This window comes from Pseudophryne corroboree, chromosome 8, assembly GCF_028390025.1.
Source record: "Pseudophryne corroboree isolate aPseCor3 chromosome 8, aPseCor3.hap2, whole genome shotgun sequence".
NCBI classification, from domain to species: Eukaryota; Metazoa; Chordata; class Amphibia; order Anura; family Myobatrachidae; genus Pseudophryne; species Pseudophryne corroboree.
Genome location: NC_086451.1, coordinates 50,138,251 through 50,162,129, shown reverse-complemented (window position 1 = coordinate 50,162,129; position 23,879 = coordinate 50,138,251). Strand labels below are relative to the sequence as shown.

The following is a 23,879-nucleotide window of genomic DNA, read 5'->3' as shown; positions in this document are numbered from 1 at the left end:
GTTTGAGCCTCTCAAATCTGTAGATTTGAAGTATCTTACATGGAAAGTAACCATGCTACTGGCCCTGGCTTCAGCCAGGAGAGTTTCAGAGTTGGCGGCTTTATCGTACAAAAGCCCATATCTGATTTTCCATTCGGACAGGGCAGAACTGCGGACACGTCCTCATTTTCTCCCTAAGGTGGTTTCGGCTTTTCACTTGAACCAGCCTATTGTGGTGCCTGCGGCTACTAGCGACTTGGAGGACTCCAAGTTACTGGACGTTGTCAGAGCATTAAAAATATATATTTCAAGGACAGCTGGAGTCAGAAAATCTGACTCGTTGTTTATATTGTATGCACCCAACAAGATGGGTGCTCCTGCGTCTAAGCAGACGATTGCGCGTTGGATCTGTAGCACAATCCAACTTGCACATTCTGTGGCAGGCCTGCCACAGCCTAAATCTGTAAAGGCCCACTCCACAAGGAAGGTGGGCTCATCTTGGGCGGCTGCCCGAGGGGTCTCGGCATTACAACTTTGCCGAGCAGCTACGTGGTCAGGGGAGAACACGTTTGTAAAATTTTACAAATTTGATACTCTGGCTAAGGAGGACCTGGAGTTCTCTCATTCGGTGCTGCAGAGTCATCCGCACTCTCCCGCCCGTTTGGGAGCTTTGGTATAATCCCCATGGTCCTGACGGAGTCCCCAGCATCCACTAAGACGTTAGAGAAAATAAGAATTTACTTACCGATAATTCTATTTCTCATAGTCCGTAGTGGATGCTGGGCGCCCATCCCAAGTGCGGATTGTCTGCAATACTTGTACATAGTTATTGTTACAAAAATCGGGTTATTATTATTGTTGTGAGCCATCTTTTCAGAGGCTACTTCGTTTGTTATCATACTGTTAACTGGGTTCAGATCACAAGTTGTACAGTGTGATTGGTGTGGCTGGTATGAGTCTTACCCGGGATTCAAGATCCTTCCTTATTGTGTACGCTCGTCCGGGCACAGTACCTAACTGAGGCTTGGAGGAGGGTCATAGGGGGAGGAGCCAGTACACACCATGTGATCCTAAAAGCTTTCTTTAGATGTGCCCTGTCTCCTGCGGAGCCGCTATTCCCCATGGTCCTGACGGAGTCCCCAGCATCCACTACGGACTATGAGAAATAGAATTATCGGTAAGTAAATTCTTATTATTGAACTTAAAGGGCCTCAATCAGTACGTCACTTACTACAGATTCAAGATGGAATCTCTGCGGTCAGTACTTGCAGGTTTAGAGCCACAGGAATTCATGATTGCGCTGGATCTCAAGGATGCGTACTTACACATTCCGATTTGGCCACCTCATCAGAGGTTCTTGCGTTTTGCGATACAGCAGAACCATTACCAGTTTCAGGCTCTACAGTTTGGCCTCTCATCAGCGCCTCGGGTATTCGCCAAAGTAATGTCTGTGTTGATGGCTCATCTCAGATCCCTGGGAGTGATAATAGTTCCGTACTTGGACGATCTGCTCATCAAAGCTCCGTCTCAACAGACGCTCCTCCAACATGCGTTGCTGACGTACAATGTACTAGTTCGGCACGGTTGGATTGTCAACTTCAAGAAATTGCATCTAATTCGTCTCAACAACTTCAATTCCTAGGTATGATTCTCGATACGGTAGATCAAAAAATGTACCTACCAGAACAGAAAGTACAGATTATTCGTCATCTGGTACAATTAGTGCTCAAGCCACGCACAGTCTCGGTCCATTTGTGCATTCGCCTGTTAGGCACAATGGTGGCGGCTTTCGAAGCGCTTCAGTTCGGAAGATTTCACTCACGTCCTTTTCAACTGGATGTGCTCACACAGTGGTCGGGTTCGCATCTGCAGATTCACCAGAGGGTGAGGTTGTCTCCACGGGCCAGAGTATCTCTACTCTGGTGGCTCAAAGTACACAATCTAACCGCAGGGAAACGGTTCGGCGCCTGGAATGGGATAATTCTAACGACGGATGCGAGTCTCAGAGGTTGGGGAGCTGTAGTTCAAAATTGTCAGCTCCAGGGTCTCTGGGCGGATCACGAAAGATTGCTGTCTCTAAATGTCCTAGAACTCCGGGCAATTTACAATGCGCTACGACAAGCAGTGCACATGCTTCGGTCTCAGACTGTCCAACTGCAGTCAGACAACGCGACGGCGGTCGCGTACATCAACAAACAAGGAGGAACGAGAAGCTGCATGGCCATGCGGGAAGTAGCGCGAATCCTCAATTGGGCCGAGCACCACTAAGTGATATTGTCGGCAGTGTTCATTCCGGGAGTGGACAACTGGGAGGCGGATTATCTAAGCCGTAGGGATTTTCATCCAGGAGAATGGTCATTAAATCCATAAGTGTTTCACATGTTGGTCCAGAGGTGGGGTTACCCTCAGGTGGACCTGATGGCATCTCGCCACAATCGCCAAACGCCCCAGTATGTGTCCAGAACGCGAGATCCAAAGGCAGTGGCGGTAGATGCTCTCACAATCGCGTGGCCGTACAGCCTCGTATATCTGTTTCCGCTGCTCCCTCTGTTGCTAAAACGGATCAAACGAGAGTCCGCCACAGTCATACTAGTGGCGCCTCATTGGCCTCGGAGAGCTTGGTTCTCGGATCTCCGCGGACTACTCGCAGACGATCCTTGGCCGCTTCCGCTTCGTCCTGACCTGTTACAACAGGGTCCGTTCCTTTACCCCGATTTAGCGCGGCTGCGTTTGACGGGGTGGCTGTTGAGACCGCCCTCTTAAGAAGAGAGGGCATTCCTGAATCGGTTATACCAACCATGTTACGTGCTAGGAAGCCAGTTACGGCAGCTCATTATTACAGAATTTGGCGTGCCTATATAGGTTGGTGTGAGGCTTGGAAGTTTCCGACGTCATCTTTCAAGTTATCCAGTCTTTTGTTATTTCTACAGACGGGGTTAGATGGAGGACTGCATTTATCTACACTAAAGGTGCAGGTATCTGCTTTGTCAATTTACTTTCAAAGAAGATTGGCTCTATTGCCGTCTGTACACACCTTTCTGCAAAGTGTCCTTAGAGTACAGCCTCCATTCATTCCACCAACAGCGCCATGGGACTTGAATCTGGTTTTAGATTTCTTACAGTCTTCATATTTTGAACCCTTACAACAAGTGGATATTAAGTTTCTCACTTGGAAAACAAATTTTCTTCTAGCCTTAGCTTCGGCAAGGCGTGTTACAGATTTGGGTGCCTTGTCATGCAAGCCACCGTATTTGGTGTTTCATGATGACAGAGCGGAATTTCGGACGAATCCCGCTTTCTTACCAAAGGTAGTGTCATCTTTTCACATCAATCAACAAATAGTAGTTCCTGTGTTAACAGGAGATTCTGGAACTTTGGATGTGGTACGCGAACAACGCGTTTATGTATCCCGAACGTCTACAGTTCGTAAGACGGATACGTTGTTTGTTCTCTATGATGCTGCCAAGTTGGGTTGGCCAGCTTCTAAGCAGACCTTATCCAGATGGATTAAACTGACCATACGTCAGACTTACCTTCATGCTAGGTTACAGCCGCCTACATCAATAACAGCTCATTCCACACGTTCTGTGGGAACTTCATGGGCAGCTGGTCGTGGGGCCTCTACAACGCAGCTTTGCCGTGCGGCTACATGGTCATCAGTGCACACGTTTGTGCGCTTTTGCAAGTTTGATGCGTTTGCGGCATCAGCATCTAGCTTTGGCCGCCTAGTGTTACAGGTGCCAAACAGTTCTCCCGCCCACGGGGGAAGCTTTGGTACGTCCCAAGAGTACTCCAGTGACCCCTAGTGGATGGGAAAAAAAAATAGGATTTTGGTACTTACCAGGTAAATCCTTTTCTTTGAATCCATAGGGGGCACTGGACGCCCACCCAGGGCAGTTTTACCTGGTTTGTGGTAAGTTCAGTGGATCTTCTGGTAACACATTCTCACCGATTTGTTCAAATTTTCAAGTTCTATCGGTTATGGTGTCAACCGTTTAGTTGTCAAAGTTACGTTGTTATATGTAATTCTCTATTGTCATCCTCTCTATCGCTCCTGTTCGGCTTCACCAAGATTACTTCCTGTTGTTTCAGGTATCTCGAGTATAAAAAACACTGAGGTACTCTGGGAACATGGAGGGGAGGAGAGTTACTAAATTTAAATATTCAGTGCCTTGTTATTATTATCCTTTATTTATATGGCGCTACAAGGGATCCGCAGCGCCCAATTACAGAGTACATAAGCACAATCAAAACAGGAAAACAGTGACTTACAGTTGAAGACAATATAGGACAAGTACAGGGTAAATAAGCATAACTACACCAGTAAATGACAGAGATAAGTTCCAGGTGGCCAAAAACTACGAGAGCTGGGCAGTTGAGGATTATTAAAGTAAGAAAAAAATAAGCACATGAGGGAAGAGGGCCCTACTCGTGAGAGCTTACATTCTTGTTCTGCTAAAGCCGTCCATATCCCAAGAGTACTCCAGTGCCCCCTATGGATTCAAAGAAAAGGATTTACCTGGTAAGTACCAAAACTACATACACTAATCAAGCAGGGTCAGCACTCCCTCATGGAGTAACAGTCAGAAGCACTACGTCCGTACGTCCGTCCATCCAAGTAGCTCTAACATGTCATGCTACTTCATACAGGGCTCCAGGCAGAGGTGTGCGTAAGTCAATTGCTGGGTCATGAACTATGGTGCAGATGCTTCGCCCGCCCCCCCTCCCCCCTCCCCAACTTCCTGCCCCTCTCCCATTTTTACTACGGTTTCAGCACTTTCTTGCCTCCTTATTTGTTTTTATTCTTTTCTCATTTTCTGTTACCTCCGCCTCCTTTTTTTTTGTACTGGGGCTAGTGAGGGTACATGCTGGGTTGCTAGCTGATAAGGATGGCCTTTCTAAGCTGCCCCGTGTGTGTGTGTGTGTGTGTGTGTGTGTGTCTAACCCTTATCTGGCTCTCCATCCACCAACCCCCCTACACCCTCCTCTACCCGCCCTGCCCCACCCTACCATATCCTTTTACTGCAGTCTGTTCCAGGTTAATTAATCAGCCTGACTGATACTGGTTCAGTACAGATATCAATTTCATGAAGCTGTAAGTGCTAGACAGAATGTAAGTCCATTATGTAATACATATAAAACCCATCATCTAGGCATTAACATGTCTTCTGTTATTTGGTGCTGTGTGTGTGGAAAAGTGCCACAAAAAAATGAATCTGTCCAACAATGTAAAAATAGGATTTTAGTCTAACTGCACACATCGTTTCTTTGGGTTGGGGATGGAATCCCCGTGGCCGGGATCCCAAAGGTCAGTATACAGACACCAGAATCCCGGCAGCGGGGTGAGGGCTAGAAAGCCCTTTGCGGGCTCGGTGGCTCACCACAGGTTCTATTCCCACTGTATGGGTGTCGTGACCTGGCGCATTCTCGGCAGTCGGGATCCCGGCATCTGTATTCTGACCGCCGGGATATTAAATACACCCTGTACCTTTTACATGTAGAATAAAGCCAAAGCACGCTGCTCCAGTTCCTTATATCTGACATGCCTTTTCAGCTCTGTTCTGTCTGATTGTTAAGAAGTGTGGCAAAACACGTCTTTTATAGTAGTCTGGCTTCACCAAGATTACTTCCTGTTGTTTCAGGTATCTCGAGTATAACAAAATCCCCCATACAGATCCCCCAGAGTATGAATTCCGGTGGGGTCCGAGAGCATTTAAAGAAACCTCCAAAATGAAAATCCTGGAATTTGTCTCTATGGTGAGGAAACGTGTAGGAATGCGGTGGTGCAAATTGCTACACAGAGATGGAAACTATTTGTTTATACTATGTGTGACCTGGCCGCCTTGGTGTGTATAACTAGAAAGCATGATCTTGGCCTGAAGCCTCAATATTGTGGACAGTAGCACACCCCTCAGTCTAGTAAGACAAAGCATTGTGGGTCTCTGTCTAATTGTTCATCTCCATTGCTTTGAACAGATGAATTGCCCCCATATGAGTCACCGAAGGGCACAAGATGATAATATAGGGATCCCTGGTGGCATGGATACTTCTAGGGGCGCAGAGTGCATATATATCCCCTACTAAAGAGAAGTGTAATAGGGTTGATAAAATCTGTCTGCCTTTAAACGCCCAAAAGTAGCCAAAGGCATTGGGGATGGTCCTTTTGTGCATTAAAACTAGTTGCGCTCACACTTAACATTTTCAAAGAGCAGCAGATAATGAGGTTGTACTAAAATTGCTACTTTGCAGAACTTTCTTATGTTTGTTTATAGGTCCAACAAAAGGACCCCAAGTCTTGGGTAACACAGTACAAAGATGCACAGGAACCAGCAAGTTCTCAGTCACAAGGACTTTCTCCGTCACAGGGAACAAGACGCTGATCATTCTCTATCATCTTGGTGCAGTGGATGGGGATGAAAGAAAAAACAAAAACACAAGACCTATTTACCAATTGAGCATTTATTAGGACAAAAGGTACATCAAGGAACAACGTTCATGACCTTTAGTAGTTGTGCTGCGTTGTAAGCAATTGGTAATACCAGATGTTACTTCTTTGCACCTTAAATGGACACCAATGGCTCAGACGTGTGTTGAGTAAGGTCTCCATGTCCTCTTCTCTAACAGGAAGCAGCATCCGAAGCCTTGGTAGATGGAAGTTCTATATTTTCTTACTGCTTGTTGTATATAGTTATTTAATAAACTTTCCAGTCTAGAACGTCTAGTTTTTTTTCTCCATGTAATTAATAGGAACTATTACACCCCATTATTATATAGCCTAATACATTCAGGTTAATCTAAAATTTCTGGTATTATTGTGGCTGCTTTGTACTATAGCCTCTACAAAAGGAGGTGACCATTGTGTCACACAGACACTTAACACATCAACAATCATAACTCCAGATACCAGAGGTTAAATACAAATAAAAAGGACCATAGAGGAAGCTGTCCCTGCACATATAAAATGCAATCCAAGTTAACAAAAAAAAAAGTGTAGGCACATTATGTACTTGGCTTGTACATACAGAAGTGGTTGACACAAGTTGTTAAAAATTATTCTTTGTTACAGTTACAAAATGAGGTCAAACAACTTTTTACGCTGGTGCAAAAATAAACTGCCTTGGATCCAGGAAGTCAGAGAATGGAATGTGTATCCCAACTGCTACAAGTCTGAAGGAACTGCAAGTTGGATTCATAGCATATAGTTAGCCTACTTTTATTTTATCAAGAAGACAGACCACCATTACCCCTGCTCCGGGCAAAGCTCTGGACTCTGCTCTATTTCTTTTACAAGTATGTGGTGGGTGGAAAACAGGGCGATCACCAGGCAGTTTTGGCTTGCAATTGGTAGTCCCTCTCGCATACAGCCCACTTCCCCCTCCACCACCAGTTCAAATTAGTTACCCAAACTTATCGGAACTGGAAGACAGAATCAGCAGAGCCCTGCGTACTACAGCAACGTATAGCTCTGCCTAGGAAGAGGGAGCACTTGAGGAAAAGATTTCCCAGGTGATAGTGTAGCATAAAAGAAGGCAAATCCTAAAATTATACTTTGAACTAGTTCCGGTACAAAGGTTCTGTGCACATATTTTCTGGAAACAATAAAATTGAGGCAGGATTAAAAGTTCACGTTTAAAAAAAAAATAGATAGATATCTATCTCCATTGCTGTGGTTCCTGGGTCCTTGGCTTTCTGTTTGACAATTAAAAAACACCAAGTAAAATTAAAAAACACAGCCTCTATTCTGGATTAAAAATGTTCTGGGACAGTATCCAAAGCTTCCTCCGGATCCCGGGACACTTCCACATTCTAAAAAATAAAAGGAAATGAAGATTAATGCTTTGGTCATGGAACACCATCTGAATTAGCAGCCTACTGTTAAAAGTAATTACATTTTGTAGCAATTTTAGGCATGGATTGAAAACCTTTATATAAAAGTGGGCATTTCTCATGGTACAGACTGGTCATTCAGTCTGACCCACGAAGGATCTACATTACTGCACAGAATTCTAGATCTAGAAAGATTTGGAATTTGAAAAGGATGTTCTAGTCTCCCCCAACACACACTGATCACCCCTATTCTGCAATCTGTATGGAAAGCACAGAACTGCAACAGACAAGCAGGCTGTGCACCTGAACGGGCGGGCGGGCAACCCCCCACCACCCTGCCCCCAAAAAAAGTCTTGGGGGAAGAAGAAGGAAAAAAAAGACACTACGTTTACTATAATGATAGTTGTAGGCCTACCCACACAGCTTCTCAAATCAATCAACTTACTAATGGTTTTTCTCTATGCGTATTCACTGCTTCTATGTTCAGGTAAATGGATTCTACTTTGCAACCTAAAGAAAGAGAAAAGGATACATTAGTATTAATGCTAAGCTCCAGGAACCAGAACACCTAAAGTGCACTGAACTGTAAAAATCAAAACGTTCTGTAATATGTATTTTTCTAATCAGTGGTTTTCAACGCCACTTCTCTCTCTCTCTCTCTCTCCTACTGCCAAACCCTAACCTCTTCAGGCCATGTTTTCAGGATTTCTGTGTATGATTAAATATATTTAGGAAGCATGAGCTGTTTTGGAGTACAGGAGAATTTCATTAATACAAGCTATGCCTGAATGTCCAAGCAATCTGTAACCTTCACTCTTCTCGCTGTGTTTAGGGTAAGTTTCCAAATTGCACTGTTTGTTCTTATCTATGAAACAAATCTTTAGCACCCACAGCTAGTGTATTTGTTGAAAGGTTCAACTCAAGTGGTATAACACACCTGTAACCAAGCTTGAATCCAGTGGACACATCACTTTAAACTTCCACAACCAAATACTTTCTATATTGGGAGTTTAAACCCAGCGATATTGGTCACCCCTACCAAACCGGGTATGGAACTGCTTCATCCACCTTCAAAGTCTGCTCAGACCGCCTTTTCATACTAAGGGGTAATTTTACTAAAACACTGATTTTAAAATCTATTAACAACAACGATGTTTTTATTTAGGGGCTAAAACGCACAATTACTAACAAACAAAAAAAATTAAAAAATTATTTCTACAAAAAATTTTTTTAAAAATCAGTAAATGTGATTTAGCCCCTGAAACACAGCACTGATTTAGATCGATCTTAAATCGACCTCTAATAAGCAATAACCAGGCCAATTTTACCCTTGCCCTAGAATATACCCAGTTTTATCAGATCTACTGTGTTAATACATTTTGGCGTTATGCCTGGCACAGGTTTAGCATTCCCTAATAGCAAAACTGGGGCAGGGCACGCTGTGCCATCTAGTCTCAACAGCTGGAGAGCCTCAGGTCAGCCAGGACTAGACAGATTAGTTTACCTCCACCTCTTGCATCAGGAAAGAAGTGTCTTTTCTATAACGTCCTAGAGGATGCTGGGGACTCCGTAAGGACCATGGGGATAGACGGGCTCCGCAGGAGACATGGGCACTTTAAGAAAGTCTTTAGACCTGGGTGTGCACTGGCTCCTCCCTCTATGCCCCTCCTCCAGACCTCAGTTTGATACTGTGCCCAGAGGAGCTGGGTGCTTTTCAGTGAGCTCTCCTGAGTTTGCTGATAGAAAATAGGATTTTGGTACTTACCAGGTAAATCCTTTTCTTTGAATCCATAGGGGGCACTGGAGTACTCTTGGGATATGGACGGGCTTCCGTAGGAACAGCACTGAATATTTAAATTTAGAACACTCCACCCCTCCATATCCCCGAGTACCTCTCAGTGTTTTTTACTGAGCCGAACAGGAACTATAGAGAGGTTGACAATGGAGTATTACATATAACATAACGGACAATAACGAAGTTGACACACAACGTTACTGACAACGAAACAGTTGACACCCTAACCAGCACTTGTAATTTGAACCAGTCGGTGAAAGTGCGTTACCATAAGATCCTCAGAACTCACCACAACTAGGTAAAACTGCTCTGGGTGGGCGTCCAGTGCCCCCTATGGATTCAAAGAAAAGGATTTACCTGGTAAGTACCAAAATCCTATTTTCTTTATCATCCACTAGGGGTCACTGGAGTAACATAGAAACATAGAATTTGATGGCAGATAAGAACCACTTGGCCCATCTAGTCTGCCCCTTTTTTATTGTATCCTTTAGGCAATCTCAACCCTTTTTTAATCTTGATTCTTTGTAAGGATATTCATATGCCTGTCCCAAGCATGTTTAAATTGCCCTACAGTCTTAGCCTCTACCACCTCTGATGGGAGGCTATTCCACTTATCCACTACCCTTTCTGTGAAGTAATTTTTCCTTAAATTTCCCCTGAACCTCCCCCCCTCCAGTCTCAATGTATGCCCTCGAGTTCTAATACTTCTTTTCCTTTGAAGAATGTTTCCCTCCTGAACTTTGTTAAGACCCTTTATATATTTGAAAGTTTCTATCATGTCTCCCCTTTCCCTTCTCTCCTCCAAACTATACATGTTAAGATCTTTTAGCCTTTCCGGGTAAGTTTTGTGATGTAGGCCATGCACCATTTTAGTTGCCCTTCTTTGTACACTCTCTAATGTATTTATATCCTTCTGGAGATAGGGTCTCCAGAACTGGACACAGTATTCCAGATGGGGCCTTACCAATGACCTATACAGTGGCATTATCACTTCTTTTTTCCTGCTACTGATTCCTCTCCCTATGCAACCAAGCATCTGACTTGCCTTTCTCATTGCTTTGTTGCATTGCTTTCCTGCCTTCAAGTCACTTGAAATAGTGACTCCTAAATCTCTTTCCTCCTCAGTAGTTTCCATTATAGTACCCTTGATACTATACTTAGCCTTTGGGTTTTTGAGACCCAAGTGCATGATTTTGCATTTTTTAGCATTAAACTGTAGTTGCCACGTTCTTGACCATTTCTCAAGCCTACCTAGGTCATCAATCATTTGTTTGACCCCTCCCGGTGTGTCTACCCTGTTGCATATCTTTGTATCATCTGCAAAAAGGCATATCTTCCCTTCAATACCATCTGCAATGTCACCAACAAAGATATTAAAGAGAACTGGACCAAGTACAGATCCCTGGGGTACTCCACTGGTAACATTTCCCTCCATAGATTGCACTCCATTAACTACAACTGTCTGTTTCCTATCCTGCAACCAGGTTCTTATCCATTTCACTAATTTATAATCCACCCCCAGGCTTTCAAGTTTATTTAGCAGTCTGTGATGTGGGACAGTGTCAAATGCCTTACTAAAGTCTAGATATGCTACATCTACAGCTCCCCCTTGATCTATTATTTTCATCACAGAGTCAAAAAAGTCAATAAGATTTGTTTGGCATGATCTCCCACCAGTAAATCCATGCTGTTTTGGATCCTGTAAGTTGTTTGATTTAAGATATTCCACTACTCTTTCTTTTAATAGTTTTTCCATTACTTTCCCTACTACTGATGTAAGGCTTACTGGTCTGTAGTTACTTGCTTCTTCCTTGCTTCCACTTTTGTGCAGTGGAACTACATTTGCTCTTTTCCAGTCCTCTGGAATATCACCTGTATTTAGTGACTGGTTAAATAATTCTGTTAAAGGTGTAACCAGGACATCTTTTAGCTCTTTGAGTATCCTTGGGTGTATCCCATCTGGTCCCATTGATTTATCCACTTTTAGTTTTGAAAGTTCTGTTAGGACCTTCTCCTCTGTAAATGTATTTTCATCTACCTTATTTTTATGAATGTCCTTGCAATTTAACTGTGGCCCCATCCCTTCTTCTGTAGTAAATACTGAGCAAAAATAATTATTTAGGTGATCTGCTATTGCCTTGTCTCCCTCCACCAAATGCCCACTCTCTGTCTTAAGTCTTATTATTCCTCAATTTGATTTTCTCCTTTCACTTATATACTTAAAAAAAGTTTTGCCCCCTTTATCTACTGACTGGGCCATTTTCTCCTCAGCTTCTGCCTTTGCACGTCTGATCACTTTCTTAGCATCCTTCCGTCTGTCCAGATACTCCTCTTTGTCGTTATTATTTTGAGTCTGTTTGTATTTCCTAAAAGCCATCTTTTTTGCTTTCACACTAGTTGATACTACTTTTGTGAACCACACTGGCTTCCTTTTCCTGGTGCTTTTCCTAACCATTTTGATACAAAGGTCTGTTACACTTAGTAATGCACTTTTAATTTTTTTCCACCTCTCCTGCACCCCTTCCAAGTTTCTCCAGTCTGCCAATGAATCACTTAAACATCTCCCCATTTTAGCAAAGTCTGCATTTCTAAAATCCAACACCTTTGTTTTTGTGTGAGAGGAGTTGGATCCTGTCTTTATACTAAACCATACTGCTTGATGATCACTGGATCCCAGGTGCTCACCCACATATATATCAGATATCCTTTCACCATTTGTAAGAATTAGATCTAATATTGAGTCTTTGCGAGTGGGCTCCCTCACCAATTGCTTGAGAGATGCTCCCTGTAAGGAATGTAGAAATTTGCCACTTGTAGCTGAACTTGCAAAAGACCCCTCCCAATTTACATCAGGTAAATTAAAGTCTCCCATGATTATGACTTCTCCCTTAAAAGCCATTTTAGAGATGTCCAACAATAGGTTCCTGTCCAAATCCTGCCCCTGGCCTGGTGGTCTATAGATCACCCCAATGCGAATAATGTCCTTCTTCCCAGTTTCTATGGTGACCCAAAGGGCCTCAGTTTTGGCTTCAATATTTTGTATTAAAGTGGCATTTATGCTTTTTTTCACATACATTGCTACCCCTCCTCCTATTCTTCCTATTCTATCTTTCCTAAATAAATTGTATCCTGGTATAGTTAAGTCCCAGTCATGATTCTCATTGCACCAAGACTCTGTAATTGCCACAAAATCCAGGTTATCCCTTGTCATTATCGCAATTAGCTCTGGAATTTTGTCTCCTAAGCTACTAGCATTTGCAGACATAGCTTTAAAAAATGTTTCTGTGCATTTGTTAGTAGTAGCCATGTCCAGAGCGTACAAAATAAATTACAAGTTTTTAAAGTTGAAATTACCTGTTTGGGGATGTTGCTCAGTATTTGTTTTCTTTTACTAATCAGTAATCATACTCTGTCCTTTACACCATGACTATACCTTACTAAATATAAAGACATAGTACACCTGACCACAATGGGTTAATGTTCAAAAGAGGTAATCACCAGTTAGTATGCAATACTAAACTGTTTCACTGAGCAACTTCCCCACACATGCAATGACATTTTCAAGAAATCATTACATAAAGAAACATACATAAGTTTGCATAAGAGAGAACTGTAGTGAGCAGATTGGGGATGCCTTTTCCTAGGTTTTGTAAAAACGGATGATATGCATAAGATGAATTACATACTTTTGAGCATTAAGGCAGTCCTTTTGTGGTAGTGTTGGTGTGTTGATGTTTTCCTTCTGGTTTTCTTTGGTTTAACGCAGGTATAACGCTATTTTTATAATAACACTTTTATGTCAGCACTTCTATGAAAGCACTGCCAGCCGACGTCTATCCAGCCGTATACTAGACTTCAAATAGGAACAATATCCATGTGAATGCAATGATTGCAAACTCCACCCAAGACCATCCCCCTTTAAACTAAGGCCATAAATTAGCTTAGAAAAACAGACATTACATGCCAATAAGGCAGCCAACTATATCTCTACAAAGAGAAAAACATACAAGAAAAAAAAAAAAAACCCGTATTCAATATACCTAGACTATTCAAACATGAAATTCATTTGACATAATCAGCAAATGCAGTACAACTTGCTGGGATGTGTAGTTCAACGAATCATACCTAGACTATTCAAACATGAAATTCATTTGACAATCAGCAAATGCAGTACAACTTGCTGGGATGTGTAGTTCAACGAATCATACCTAGACTATTCAAACATGAAATTCATTTGACATAATCAGCAAATGCAGTACAACTTGCTGGGATGTGTAGTTCAACGAATCATACCTAGACTATTCAAACATGAAATTCATTTGACATAATCAGCAAATGCAGTACAACTTGCTGGGATGTGAGTACTCTTGGGACGTACCAAAGCTTCCCCCGTGGGCGGGAGAGCTGTTTGGCACTTGTAACACTAGGCGGCCAAAGCTAGATGCTGATGCCGCAAACGTATCAAACTTGTAAAAGCGCACAAACGTGTGCACCGAAGACCATGTAGCCGCACGGCAAAGCTGCGTCGTAGAAGCTCCCCGACCAGCTGCCCATGAAGTTCCCACAGAACGTGTGGAATGAGCGGTTACTGACGTAGGCGGTTGTAACCTAGCATGAAGGTAAGCCTGACGTATGGTCAGTTTTATCCATCTGGATAAGGTTTGTTTAGACGCTGGCCAACCCATCTTGGCCGCATCATAGAGAACAAACAACGTATCCGTCTTACGAACTGAAGACGTTCGGGATACATAAACGCGTAATGCGCGTACCACATCCAGAGTTCCAGAATGTGCTGTCAACACAGGAACTACTATTGGTTGATTGATGTGAAAAGATGACACTACCTTTGGTAAGAAAGCGGGATTCATCCGAAGTTCCGCTCTGTCATCATGAAACACCAAATACGGTGACTTGCATGACAAGGCACCCAAATCCGAAACACGCCTTGCCGAAGCTAAGGCTAGAAGAAAAATTGTTTTCCAAGTGAGAAACTTTATATCCACTTGCTGTAAGGGTTCAAAATATGAAGACTGTAAGAAATCCAAAACCAGATTCAAGTCCCATGACGCTGTAGGTGGAATGAATGGAGGCTGTACTCTGAGGACACCTTGGAGAAAAGTGCGTATAGACGGCAATAGAGCCAATCGTCTTTGAAAGTAAATTGACAAAGCAGATACCTGCACCTTTAGTGTCTCTTTTGATCCGTTTTAGCACCAGAGGGAGCAACGGAAACGGTGGAAACAGATACACAAGACTGTACGGCCACGCGACAGTGAGAGCATCCACCGCCACTGCCTTTGGATCTCTTGTTCTGGACACATACTGGAAGTTCCAGGACATTTATAGACAGCAATTTTTCGTGATCCGCCCAGAGACCCTGGAGCTGACAATTTTGAATTACCGCTCCCCAACCTCTGAGACTGGCGTCCGTAGTTAGAATTATCCAATTCCAGCCTCCGAACCGTCTTCCTGCGGTTAAATTGTGTTCCTTGAGCCACCAGAGCAGAGATACTCTTGCCCTTGGCGACAACCTCACCCTGTGGTGAATCTGCAGATGCGAGCCCGACCACTGGGCGAGCACATTCAGCTGAAATGGACGAGAGTGAAATCTTCCGAACTGAAGCGCCTCGAAAGCTGCCACCATTGTGCCTAAGAGGCGAATGCACAAGTGTACCGACACTGTGCGTGGCTTGAGCACTAATTGTACTAGATGGCGTAGAATTTGTACTTTCTGCTGTGGTAGGTAAATTCTTTGACCGTATCGAGAATCATACCTAGGAACTGAAGGCGTTGAGACGGAATTAGATGTGATTTTTTGAAGTTGACAATCCAACCGTGGTGAACCAGTACCTCGTATGTTAGCAGCGCATGTTGGAGAAGTATCTGTTGAGACGGAGCTTTGATGAGCAGATCGTCTAAATATGGAACTATTGTCACTCCCAGGGATCTGAGATGAGCTATCATGACAGACATCACTTTGGTGAATACCCGAGGCGCTGATGACAGGCCAAACGGTAGAGCCTGAAACTGGTAATGGTTCTGGCGTATTGCAAACCGTAAGAATTTCTGATGAGGCTGCCAAATTGGAATGTGTAAGTACGCATCCTTGAGGTCTAGCGCAATCATAAATTCCTTTGGCTCTAAACCCGCAATCACCGAACGCAGAGACTCCATCTTGAATCTGTAGTAAGTTACGTACTGATTGAGACCCTTTAAGTTCAATATTGGTCTGACTGAGCCATCCGGCTTCGGTACCACAAAAAGACTTGAATAATAACCCTGACCCTGTTGGTGTACAGGAACCGGAATCAAAACTGCCGAATCCAGTAGGGACTGAATGGCAATTTGCAGAACCCTCCTCTTGTCGTCCGACAGAGGCAATCCTGTCTTGAAAAACCGCAGAGGCGGAAGACAGTCAAACTCTATTTTGTAACCTTTTAACACTAAATTGCGGATCCACCCATCCGCGGATGTGTGGAACCACGCCAAATGGAACGTCTGAAGGCGTGCTCCCACAATCGGAGAACCGAGATGGGCTGGTAGCCCGTCATGCCACTGGCTTGTCGGTAACCTTAGCGTCCTGGCGAGTTGTGTTGGTTTGTTGGAAACCACGTCCGCGACCACGTCTAGCAGGCGTGGCTGATCCTCTGCCACGTCCTCGAAAGGGCTGAGGTCTAAAGGATTTGAACGAAGGTCCAGCGTATCTTCTTCTTGATACCGGTGGAGGCAATGGTAAGAAAACAGACTTACCTCCCGTAGCCTCAGCAATCCATGCGTCCAATTCAGGACCAAACAACTTCTTGCCATCGTAAGGCAACGCCTCTATACCTCGTTTGACCTCTGCCTCCGCATGATAAGCACGCAGCCAGAGTGCTCTTCGTGCCGTAACTAGCGACGATGAAATATGAGAAGTGAGCTGACAGACGTCAGTAGACGCTGTACAGAGATACTCCACCGCCTCAATCATTTGATTTACAAGAATTATCAGATTTTCGTCATGTAAAGCAGATTTGAGTTCTGTAAGCCATATTATGAGTGCCTTAGTGACCCAAATGCCAACCAATCCAGGTCTTAGCATCACACCTGCTGCTACATACATGGATTTTAGCATAGTTTCTATCTTGCGATCTGAAGGGTCTTTAAGCGTAGTAGCTGCTGGCACTGGTATGGTTAATTTCTTGGTAAGCTTTGACACTGAAGAATCAACTATTCGTGGATTCTCCCATGTACATGTTACCGAGTCTGGAAACGGGTAACTAGACTTAAATCTGCGAGGTATAGAAAACCGTTTATCTGGATTCTGTCGTGTTTCTACTAACATCTGATTAAGAGATTCCGACACAGGAAAACTTATTGGAGTTTTTTGTCGTTTAGTAAATACGACCTGATCATTTGTGAGAGGCTCCTCAGTTTCAGTAAACTTCAGAGACTGACGTACCGCTCTGATGAGATCATCAATGCCGGAACTGTTAAAATCCTCGCCATCTGACTCCACTTCGCCCTCCTCACCCTCATCTTGTTCCGTGAGGTCTGGCATGGAATCGTCAGAGTGCAACATAGCAGAAACTGGAAAATCATAAGACATATGAAATTTATCCCGTTTACCCAAAATGGATTTGGACCTTACGCAAGGCTGAGACGCCTCCGGTAGTTCTGGCGGTCTCACCCTAGACTCAGATCTTACCGTTTCCCGCTCCTGACGAGCGGCGGTCAATTCTGATTGTAACCTATCTAGTACATTTACTAACATACCCCACGGAGGGTCCGGTGAGAACATTGGTTGTAAAACTGGAGCAGAAAATAAGAATTTACTTACCGATAATTCTATTTCTCGGAGTCCGTAGTGGATGCTGGGGTTCCTGAAAGGACCATGGGGAATAGCGGCTCCGCAGGAGACTGGGCACAAAAAGTAAAGCTTTAGGATCAGGTGGTGTGCACTGGCTCCTCCCCCTATGACCCTCCTCCAAGCCTCAGTTAGGATACTGTGCCCGGACGAGTGTACACAATAAGGAAGGATTTTGAATCCCGGGTAAGACTCATACCAGCCACACCAATCACACTGTACAACCTGTGATCTGAACCCAGTTAACAGTATGATAACAGCGGAGCCTCTGAAAGATGGCTCACAACAATAATAACCCGATTTTTTGTAACTATGTACAAGTAATGCAGATAATCCGCACTTGGGATGGGCGCCCAGCATCCACTACGGACTCCGAGAAATAGAATTATCGGTAAGTAAATTCTTATTTTCTCTATCGTCCTAGTGGATGCTGGGGTTCCTGAAAGGACCATGGGGATTATACCAAAGCTCCCAAACGGGCGGGAGAGTGCGGATGACTCTGCAGCACCGAATGAGAGAACTCCAGGTCCTCCTCAGCCAGGGTATCAAATTTGTAGAATTTTGCAAACGTGTTTGCCCCTGACCAAGTAGCAGCTCTGCAAAGTTGTAATGCCGAGACCCCTCGGGCAGCCGCCCAAGATGAGCCCACCTTCCTTGTGGAATGGGCATTTACATATTTTGGCTGTGGCAGGCCTGCCACAGAATGTGCAAGCTGAATTGTATTACACATCCAACTAGCAATAGTCTGCTTAGAAGCAAGAGCACCCAGTTTGTTGGGTGCATACAGGATAACAGCAAGTCAGTTTTCCTGACTCCAGCCGTCCTGGAACCTATACTTTCAGGGCCCTGACAACATCCAGCAACTTGGAGTCCTCCAAGTCCCTAGTAGGCGCAAGGCACCACAAAAAGCTGGTTCAGGTGAAACACTGACACCAACTTAGCGAGAGAACTGGGGACGAGTCCGCAGCTCTGCCCTGTCCGAATGGACAAACAGATATGGGCTTTTTTGAGAAAAAAACCACCAATTTGACACTCGCCTGGCCCAGGCCAGGGCCAAGAGCATGGTCACTTTTCATGTGAGATGCTTCAAATCCACAGATTTGACTGGTTTTAAACCAATGTGATTTGAGGAATCCCAGAACTACGTTGAGATCCCACAGTGCCACTGGAGGCACAAAAGGGGGTTGTATATGCAATACTCCCTTGACAAACTTCTGGACTTCAGGAACTGAAGCCAATTCTTTCTGGAAGAAAATCGACAGGGACGAAATTTGAACCTTAATGGGCCCCAATTTGAGGCCCATAGACACTCCTGTTTGCAGGAAATGCAGGAATCGACCGAGTTGAAATTTCTTCGTGGGGCCTTCCTGGCCTCACACCACGCAACATATTTTCGCCACATGTGGTGATAATGTTGTGCGGTCACCTCCTTCCTGGCTTTGACCAGGGTAGGAATGACCTCTTCCGGAATGCCTTTTTCCCTTAGGATCCGGCGTTCCACCGCCATGCCGTCAAACGCAGCTGCGGTAAGTCTTGGAACAGACATGGTACTTGCTGAAGCAAGTCCCTTCTTAGCGGCAGAGGCCATAAGTCCTCTGTGAGCATCTCTTGAAGTTCCGGGTACCAAGTCCTTCTTGGCCAATCCGGATCCATGAGTATAGTTCTTACTCCTCTACGTCTTATAATTCTCAGTACCTTAGGTATGAGAAGCAGAGGAGGGAACACATACACCGACTGGTACACCCACGGTGTTACCAGAACGTCCACAGCTATTGCCTGAGGGTCTCTTGACCTGGCGCAATACCTGTCCCGTTTTTTGTTCAGACGGGACGCCATCATGTCCACCTTGGTATTTCCCAACGGTTCACAATCATGTGGAAAAACTTCCCGATGAATTTTCCACTCTCCCGGGTGGAGGTCGTGCCTGCTGAGGAAGTCTGCTTCCCAGTTTCCACTCCCGGAATGAAACACTGCTGACAGTGCTATCACATGATTTTCCGCCCAGCGAAAAGTCCTTGCAGTTTTTGCCATTGCCCTCCTGCTTCTTGTGCCGCCCTGTCTGTTTACGTGGGCGACTGCCGTGATGTTTTTCCCACTGGATCAATACCGGCTGACCTTGAAGCAGAGGTCTTGCTAAGCTTAGAGCATTATAAATTTACCCTTAGCTCCAGTATATTTATGTGGAGAAAAGTCTCCAGACTTGATCACACTCCCTGGAAATGTTTTCCTTGTGTGACTGCTCCCCAGCCTCTCGGGCTGGCCTCCGTGGTCACCAGCATCCAATCATGAATGCCGAATCTGCGGCCCTCTAGAAGATGAGCACTCTGTAACCACCACAGGAGAGACACCCTTGTCCTTGGATATAGGGTTATCCGCTGATGCATCTGAAGATGCGATCCGGACCATTTGTCCAGCAGATCCCACTGAAAAGTTCTTGCGTGAAATCTGCCGAATGGAATTGCTTCGTAGGAAGCCACCATTTTTACCAGGACCCTTGTGCAATGATGCACTGACACTTTTCCTGGTTTTAGGAGGTTCTTGACTAGCTCGGATAACTCCCTGGCTTTTTCTTCCGGGAGAAACACCTTTTTCTGGACTGTGTCCAGAATCATCCCTAGGCACAGCAGACGTGTCGTCAGGATCAGCTGCGATTTTGGAATATTTAGAATCCACCCATGCTGTTGTAGCAGTATCCGAGATAGTGCTACTCCGACCTCCAACTGTTCCCTGGACTTTGCCCTTATCAGGAGATCGTCCAAGTAAGGGGTAATTAAGACGCCTTTTCTTCGAAGAAGAATCATCATTTCGGCCATTACCTTGGTAAAGACCCGGGGTGCCGTGGACAATCCAAACGGCAGCGTCTGAAACTGATAGTGACAGTTCTATACCACGAACCTGAGGTACCCTTAGTGAGAAGGGCAAATTTGGGACATGGAGGTAAGCATCCCTGATGTCCCGGGACACTATATAGTCCCCTTCTTCCTGGTTCGTTATCACTGCTCTGAGTGACTCCCTCTTGCTTTGAACCTTTGTAAGTGTTCAAATTTTTTTAGATTTAGAATAGGTCTCACCTAGCCTTCTGGCTTCAGTACCACAATATAGTGTGGAATAATACCCCTTTCCTTGTTGTAGGAGGGGTAATTTGATTATCACCTGCTGGGAATACAGCTTGTGAATTTTTTTCCATACTGCCTCCTTGTCGGAGGGAGACCTTGGTAAAGCAGACTTCAGGAGCCTGCGAGGGGGAAACGTTTCGACATTCCAATCTGTACCCCTGGGATACTACTTGTAGGATCCAAGGGTCCTGTACGGTCCCAGCGTCATGCTGAGAGCTTGGCAGAAGCGGTGGAAGGCTTCTGTTCCTGGGAATGGGCTGCCTGCTGCAGTCTTCTTCCCTTTCCTCTATCCCTGGGCAAATATGACTCTTATAGGGACGAAAGGACTGAGGCTGAAAAGATGGTGTCTTTTTCTGCAGAGATGTGACTTAGGGTAAAAACGGTGGATTTTCCAGCAGTTGCCGTGGCCACCAGGTCCGATGGACCGACCCCAAATAACTCCTCTTCCTTTATACGGCAATACACCTTTGTGCCGTTTGGAATCTGCATCACCTGACCACTGTCGTGTCCATAAACATCTTCTGGCAGATATGGACATCGCACTTACTCTTGATGCCAGAGTGCAAATATCCCTCTGTGCATCTCGCATATATAGAAATGCATCCTTTAAATGCTCTATAGTCAATAAAATACTGTCCCTGTCAAGGGTATCAATATTTTTAGTCAGGGAATCCGACCAAGCCACCCCAGCTCTGCACATCCAGGCTGAGGCGATCGCTGGTCGCAGTATAACACCAGTATGTGTGTATATACTTTTATATGATATTTTCCAGCCTCCTGTCAGCTGGCTCCTTGAGGACGGCCCTATCTATAGACGGTACCGCCACTTGTTTTGATAAGCGTGTGAGCGCCTTATCCACCCTAAGGGGTGTTTCCCAACGCGCCCTAACTTCTGGCGGGGAAGGGTATGCCGCCAATAATTTTCTATCGGGGGGAACCCACGCATCATCACACACTTCATTTAATTTATCTGATTCAGGAAAAACTACAGGTAGTTTTTTCACATCCCACATAATACCCTCTTTTGTGGTACTTGTAGTATCAGAAATATGTAACCCCTCCTTCATTGCCCTTAACGTGTGGCCCTAATAAGGAATACGTTTGTTTATTCACCGTCGACACTGGATTCAGTGTCCGTGTCTGTGTCGACCGACTAAGGTAAACGGGCGTTTTAAAACCCCTGACGGTGTTTTTGAGACGTCTGGACCGGTACTAATTGTTTGTCGGCCGTCTCATGTCGTCAACCGACCTTGCAGCGTGTTGACATTATCACGTAATTCCCTAAATAAGCCATCCATTCCGGTGTCGACTCCCTAGAGAGTGACATCACCATTACAGGCAATTGCTCCGCCTCCTCACCAACATCGTCCTCATACATGTCGACACACACGTACCGACACACAGCACACACACAGGGAATGCTCTGATAGAGGACAGGACCCACTAGCCCTTTGGAGAGACAGAGGGAGAGTTTGCCAGCACACACCAAAAAACGCTATAATTATATAGGGACAACCTTATATAAGTGTTTTCCCTTATAGCATCTTTTTATATATTTCTAACGCCAAATTAGTGCCCCCCCTCTCTGTTTTAACCCTGTTTCTGTAGTGCAGTGCAGGGGAGAGCCTTCCCTCCAGCCTTTCTGTGAGGGAAAATGGCGCTGTGTGCTGAGGAGATAGGCCCCGCCCCTTTTTCGGCGGGCTCGTCTCCCGCTCTTCAACGGATTCTGGCAGGGGTTAAATATCTCCATATAGCCCCCGGAGGCTATATGTGAGGTATTTTTTGCCAAAAAATAGGTTTACATTGCCTCCCAGGGCGCCCCCCTCCCAGCGCCCTGCACCCTCAGTGACTGCCGTGTGAAGTGTGCTGAGAGCAATGGCGCACAGCTGCAGTGCTGTGCGCTACCTTAAGAAGACTGAGGAGTCTTCTGCCGCCGATTCTGGACCTTCTTCTCTTTTCAGCATCTGCAAGGGGGCCGGCGGCGAGGCTCCGGTGACCATCCAGGCTGTACCTGTGATCGTCCCTCTGGAGCTAATGTCCAGTAGCCAAAGAAGCCAATCCATCCTGCACGCAGGTGAGTTCACTTCTTCTCCCCTAAGTCCCTCGTTGCAGTGATCCTGTTGCCAGCAGGACTCACTGTAAAATAAAAAACCTAAGCTAAACTTTTCTAAGCAGCTCTTTAGGAGAGCCACCTAGATTGCACCCTTCTCGGCCGGGCACAAAAATCTAACTGAGGCTTGGAGGAGGGTCATAGGGGGAGGAGCCAGTGCACACCACCTGATCCTAAAGCTTTACTTTTTGTGCCCTGTCTCCTGCGGAGCCGCTATTCCCCATGGTCCTTTCAGGAACCCCAGCATCCACTAGGACGATAGAGAAATGGTATTCTGAACCGAATTCACAAAACATACTGTACATGTGGTAGATCCATCCGGTAATACACTGTTACAGACTTTGCAATTATGCTTTTTAGTTTTTGCTGGTGCCTTACTCATTATGGCGACAGACAATACAATACACAAAAAACAGACACTTGCACGACTCAGTAAAATAGCAGTAAGGTGTCTCTGTATATATATCTGGCCAAGTGCAGTACACGTGGCCAATACTATGAAATGTGATCCCAAATTCCCACTAACACCCCTGCGCCTCCGGTGGAGTAGAGATGTAGGACAGGAACGTTCTGGAATCACAACAGGAAGACAAGGGAAGCATGGTTAAAATGGCTGCCATGCTTATCCATATAATCACAGTGCAGTTTCATATTGATATTATTAACAGCCTGTGTAATCATTATAAAACAGCCTCCCTGTCAGTATAAACATCATTATATATTTATATATGTGCTATACTATCCACAGCCTTGAACACGGCCGACAATATCACCTGGTGGCATTCCGCCCAATTGAGGATTCGAGCTACTTCCCGCATTGCCATGCGGCTTCTCGTTCCTCCTTGTTTGTTGATGTATGCGACCGCCGTCGCATTGTCTGACTGCACTTGGACAGGCTGAGAGCGAAGCATGTGCACTGCTTGTCGTAGCGCATTGTAAATTGCGTGGTGATTGTGTCGAGACGCTATCAGGTCCACCTGAGGATAACCCCATCGCTGAACCAACATGTGAAACACTTCTGGATTTAATGCCCATTCGCCTGGATGAAAATCCCGACGACTGAGATAATCCGCTTCCCAGTTGTCCACTCCCGGAATTTGCTGCTGTCCTTTCCTCCCCCCCCCCCCCCTCGCATCTGCTCCATAATGTGCAGTGCGGGCAGCGGGCACCCCGGGACCTGGGAGCGCGTGTCAGCGCTATGAGACACGG

General features: G+C 45.1%; 2 protein-coding genes across 2 annotated transcripts in view; one reads left to right on the top strand and one right to left on the bottom strand.

Annotated features, from left to right (window-relative positions):
• The window catches only part of LOC134948405 (non-structural maintenance of chromosomes element 3 homolog), a 68,680-nt gene extending 61,986 nt beyond the window's left edge, over positions 1–6,694 (top strand). Inside the window, exons 10-11 of the mRNA XM_063936358.1 lie at positions 5,622–5,736; positions 6,252–6,694. Coding sequence (XP_063792428.1) covers positions 5,622–5,736; positions 6,252–6,359 — 223 coding nt within the window. The 3' untranslated portion in view covers positions 6,360–6,694. The remainder of the gene's footprint in view (positions 1–5,621; positions 5,737–6,251) is intronic.
• PFKFB1 (6-phosphofructo-2-kinase/fructose-2,6-biphosphatase 1) overlaps positions 6,421–23,879 on the bottom strand; it is a 125,619-nt gene continuing 108,160 nt past the window's right edge. The window contains exons 13-14 of the mRNA XM_063938493.1: positions 8,252–8,316; positions 6,421–7,785 (exon numbers count right to left, since the gene is read on the bottom strand). Of these exons, the coding sequence (XP_063794563.1) occupies positions 7,726–7,785; positions 8,252–8,316 (125 nt within the window). The 3' untranslated portion in view covers positions 6,421–7,725. The remainder of the gene's footprint in view (positions 7,786–8,251; positions 8,317–23,879) is intronic.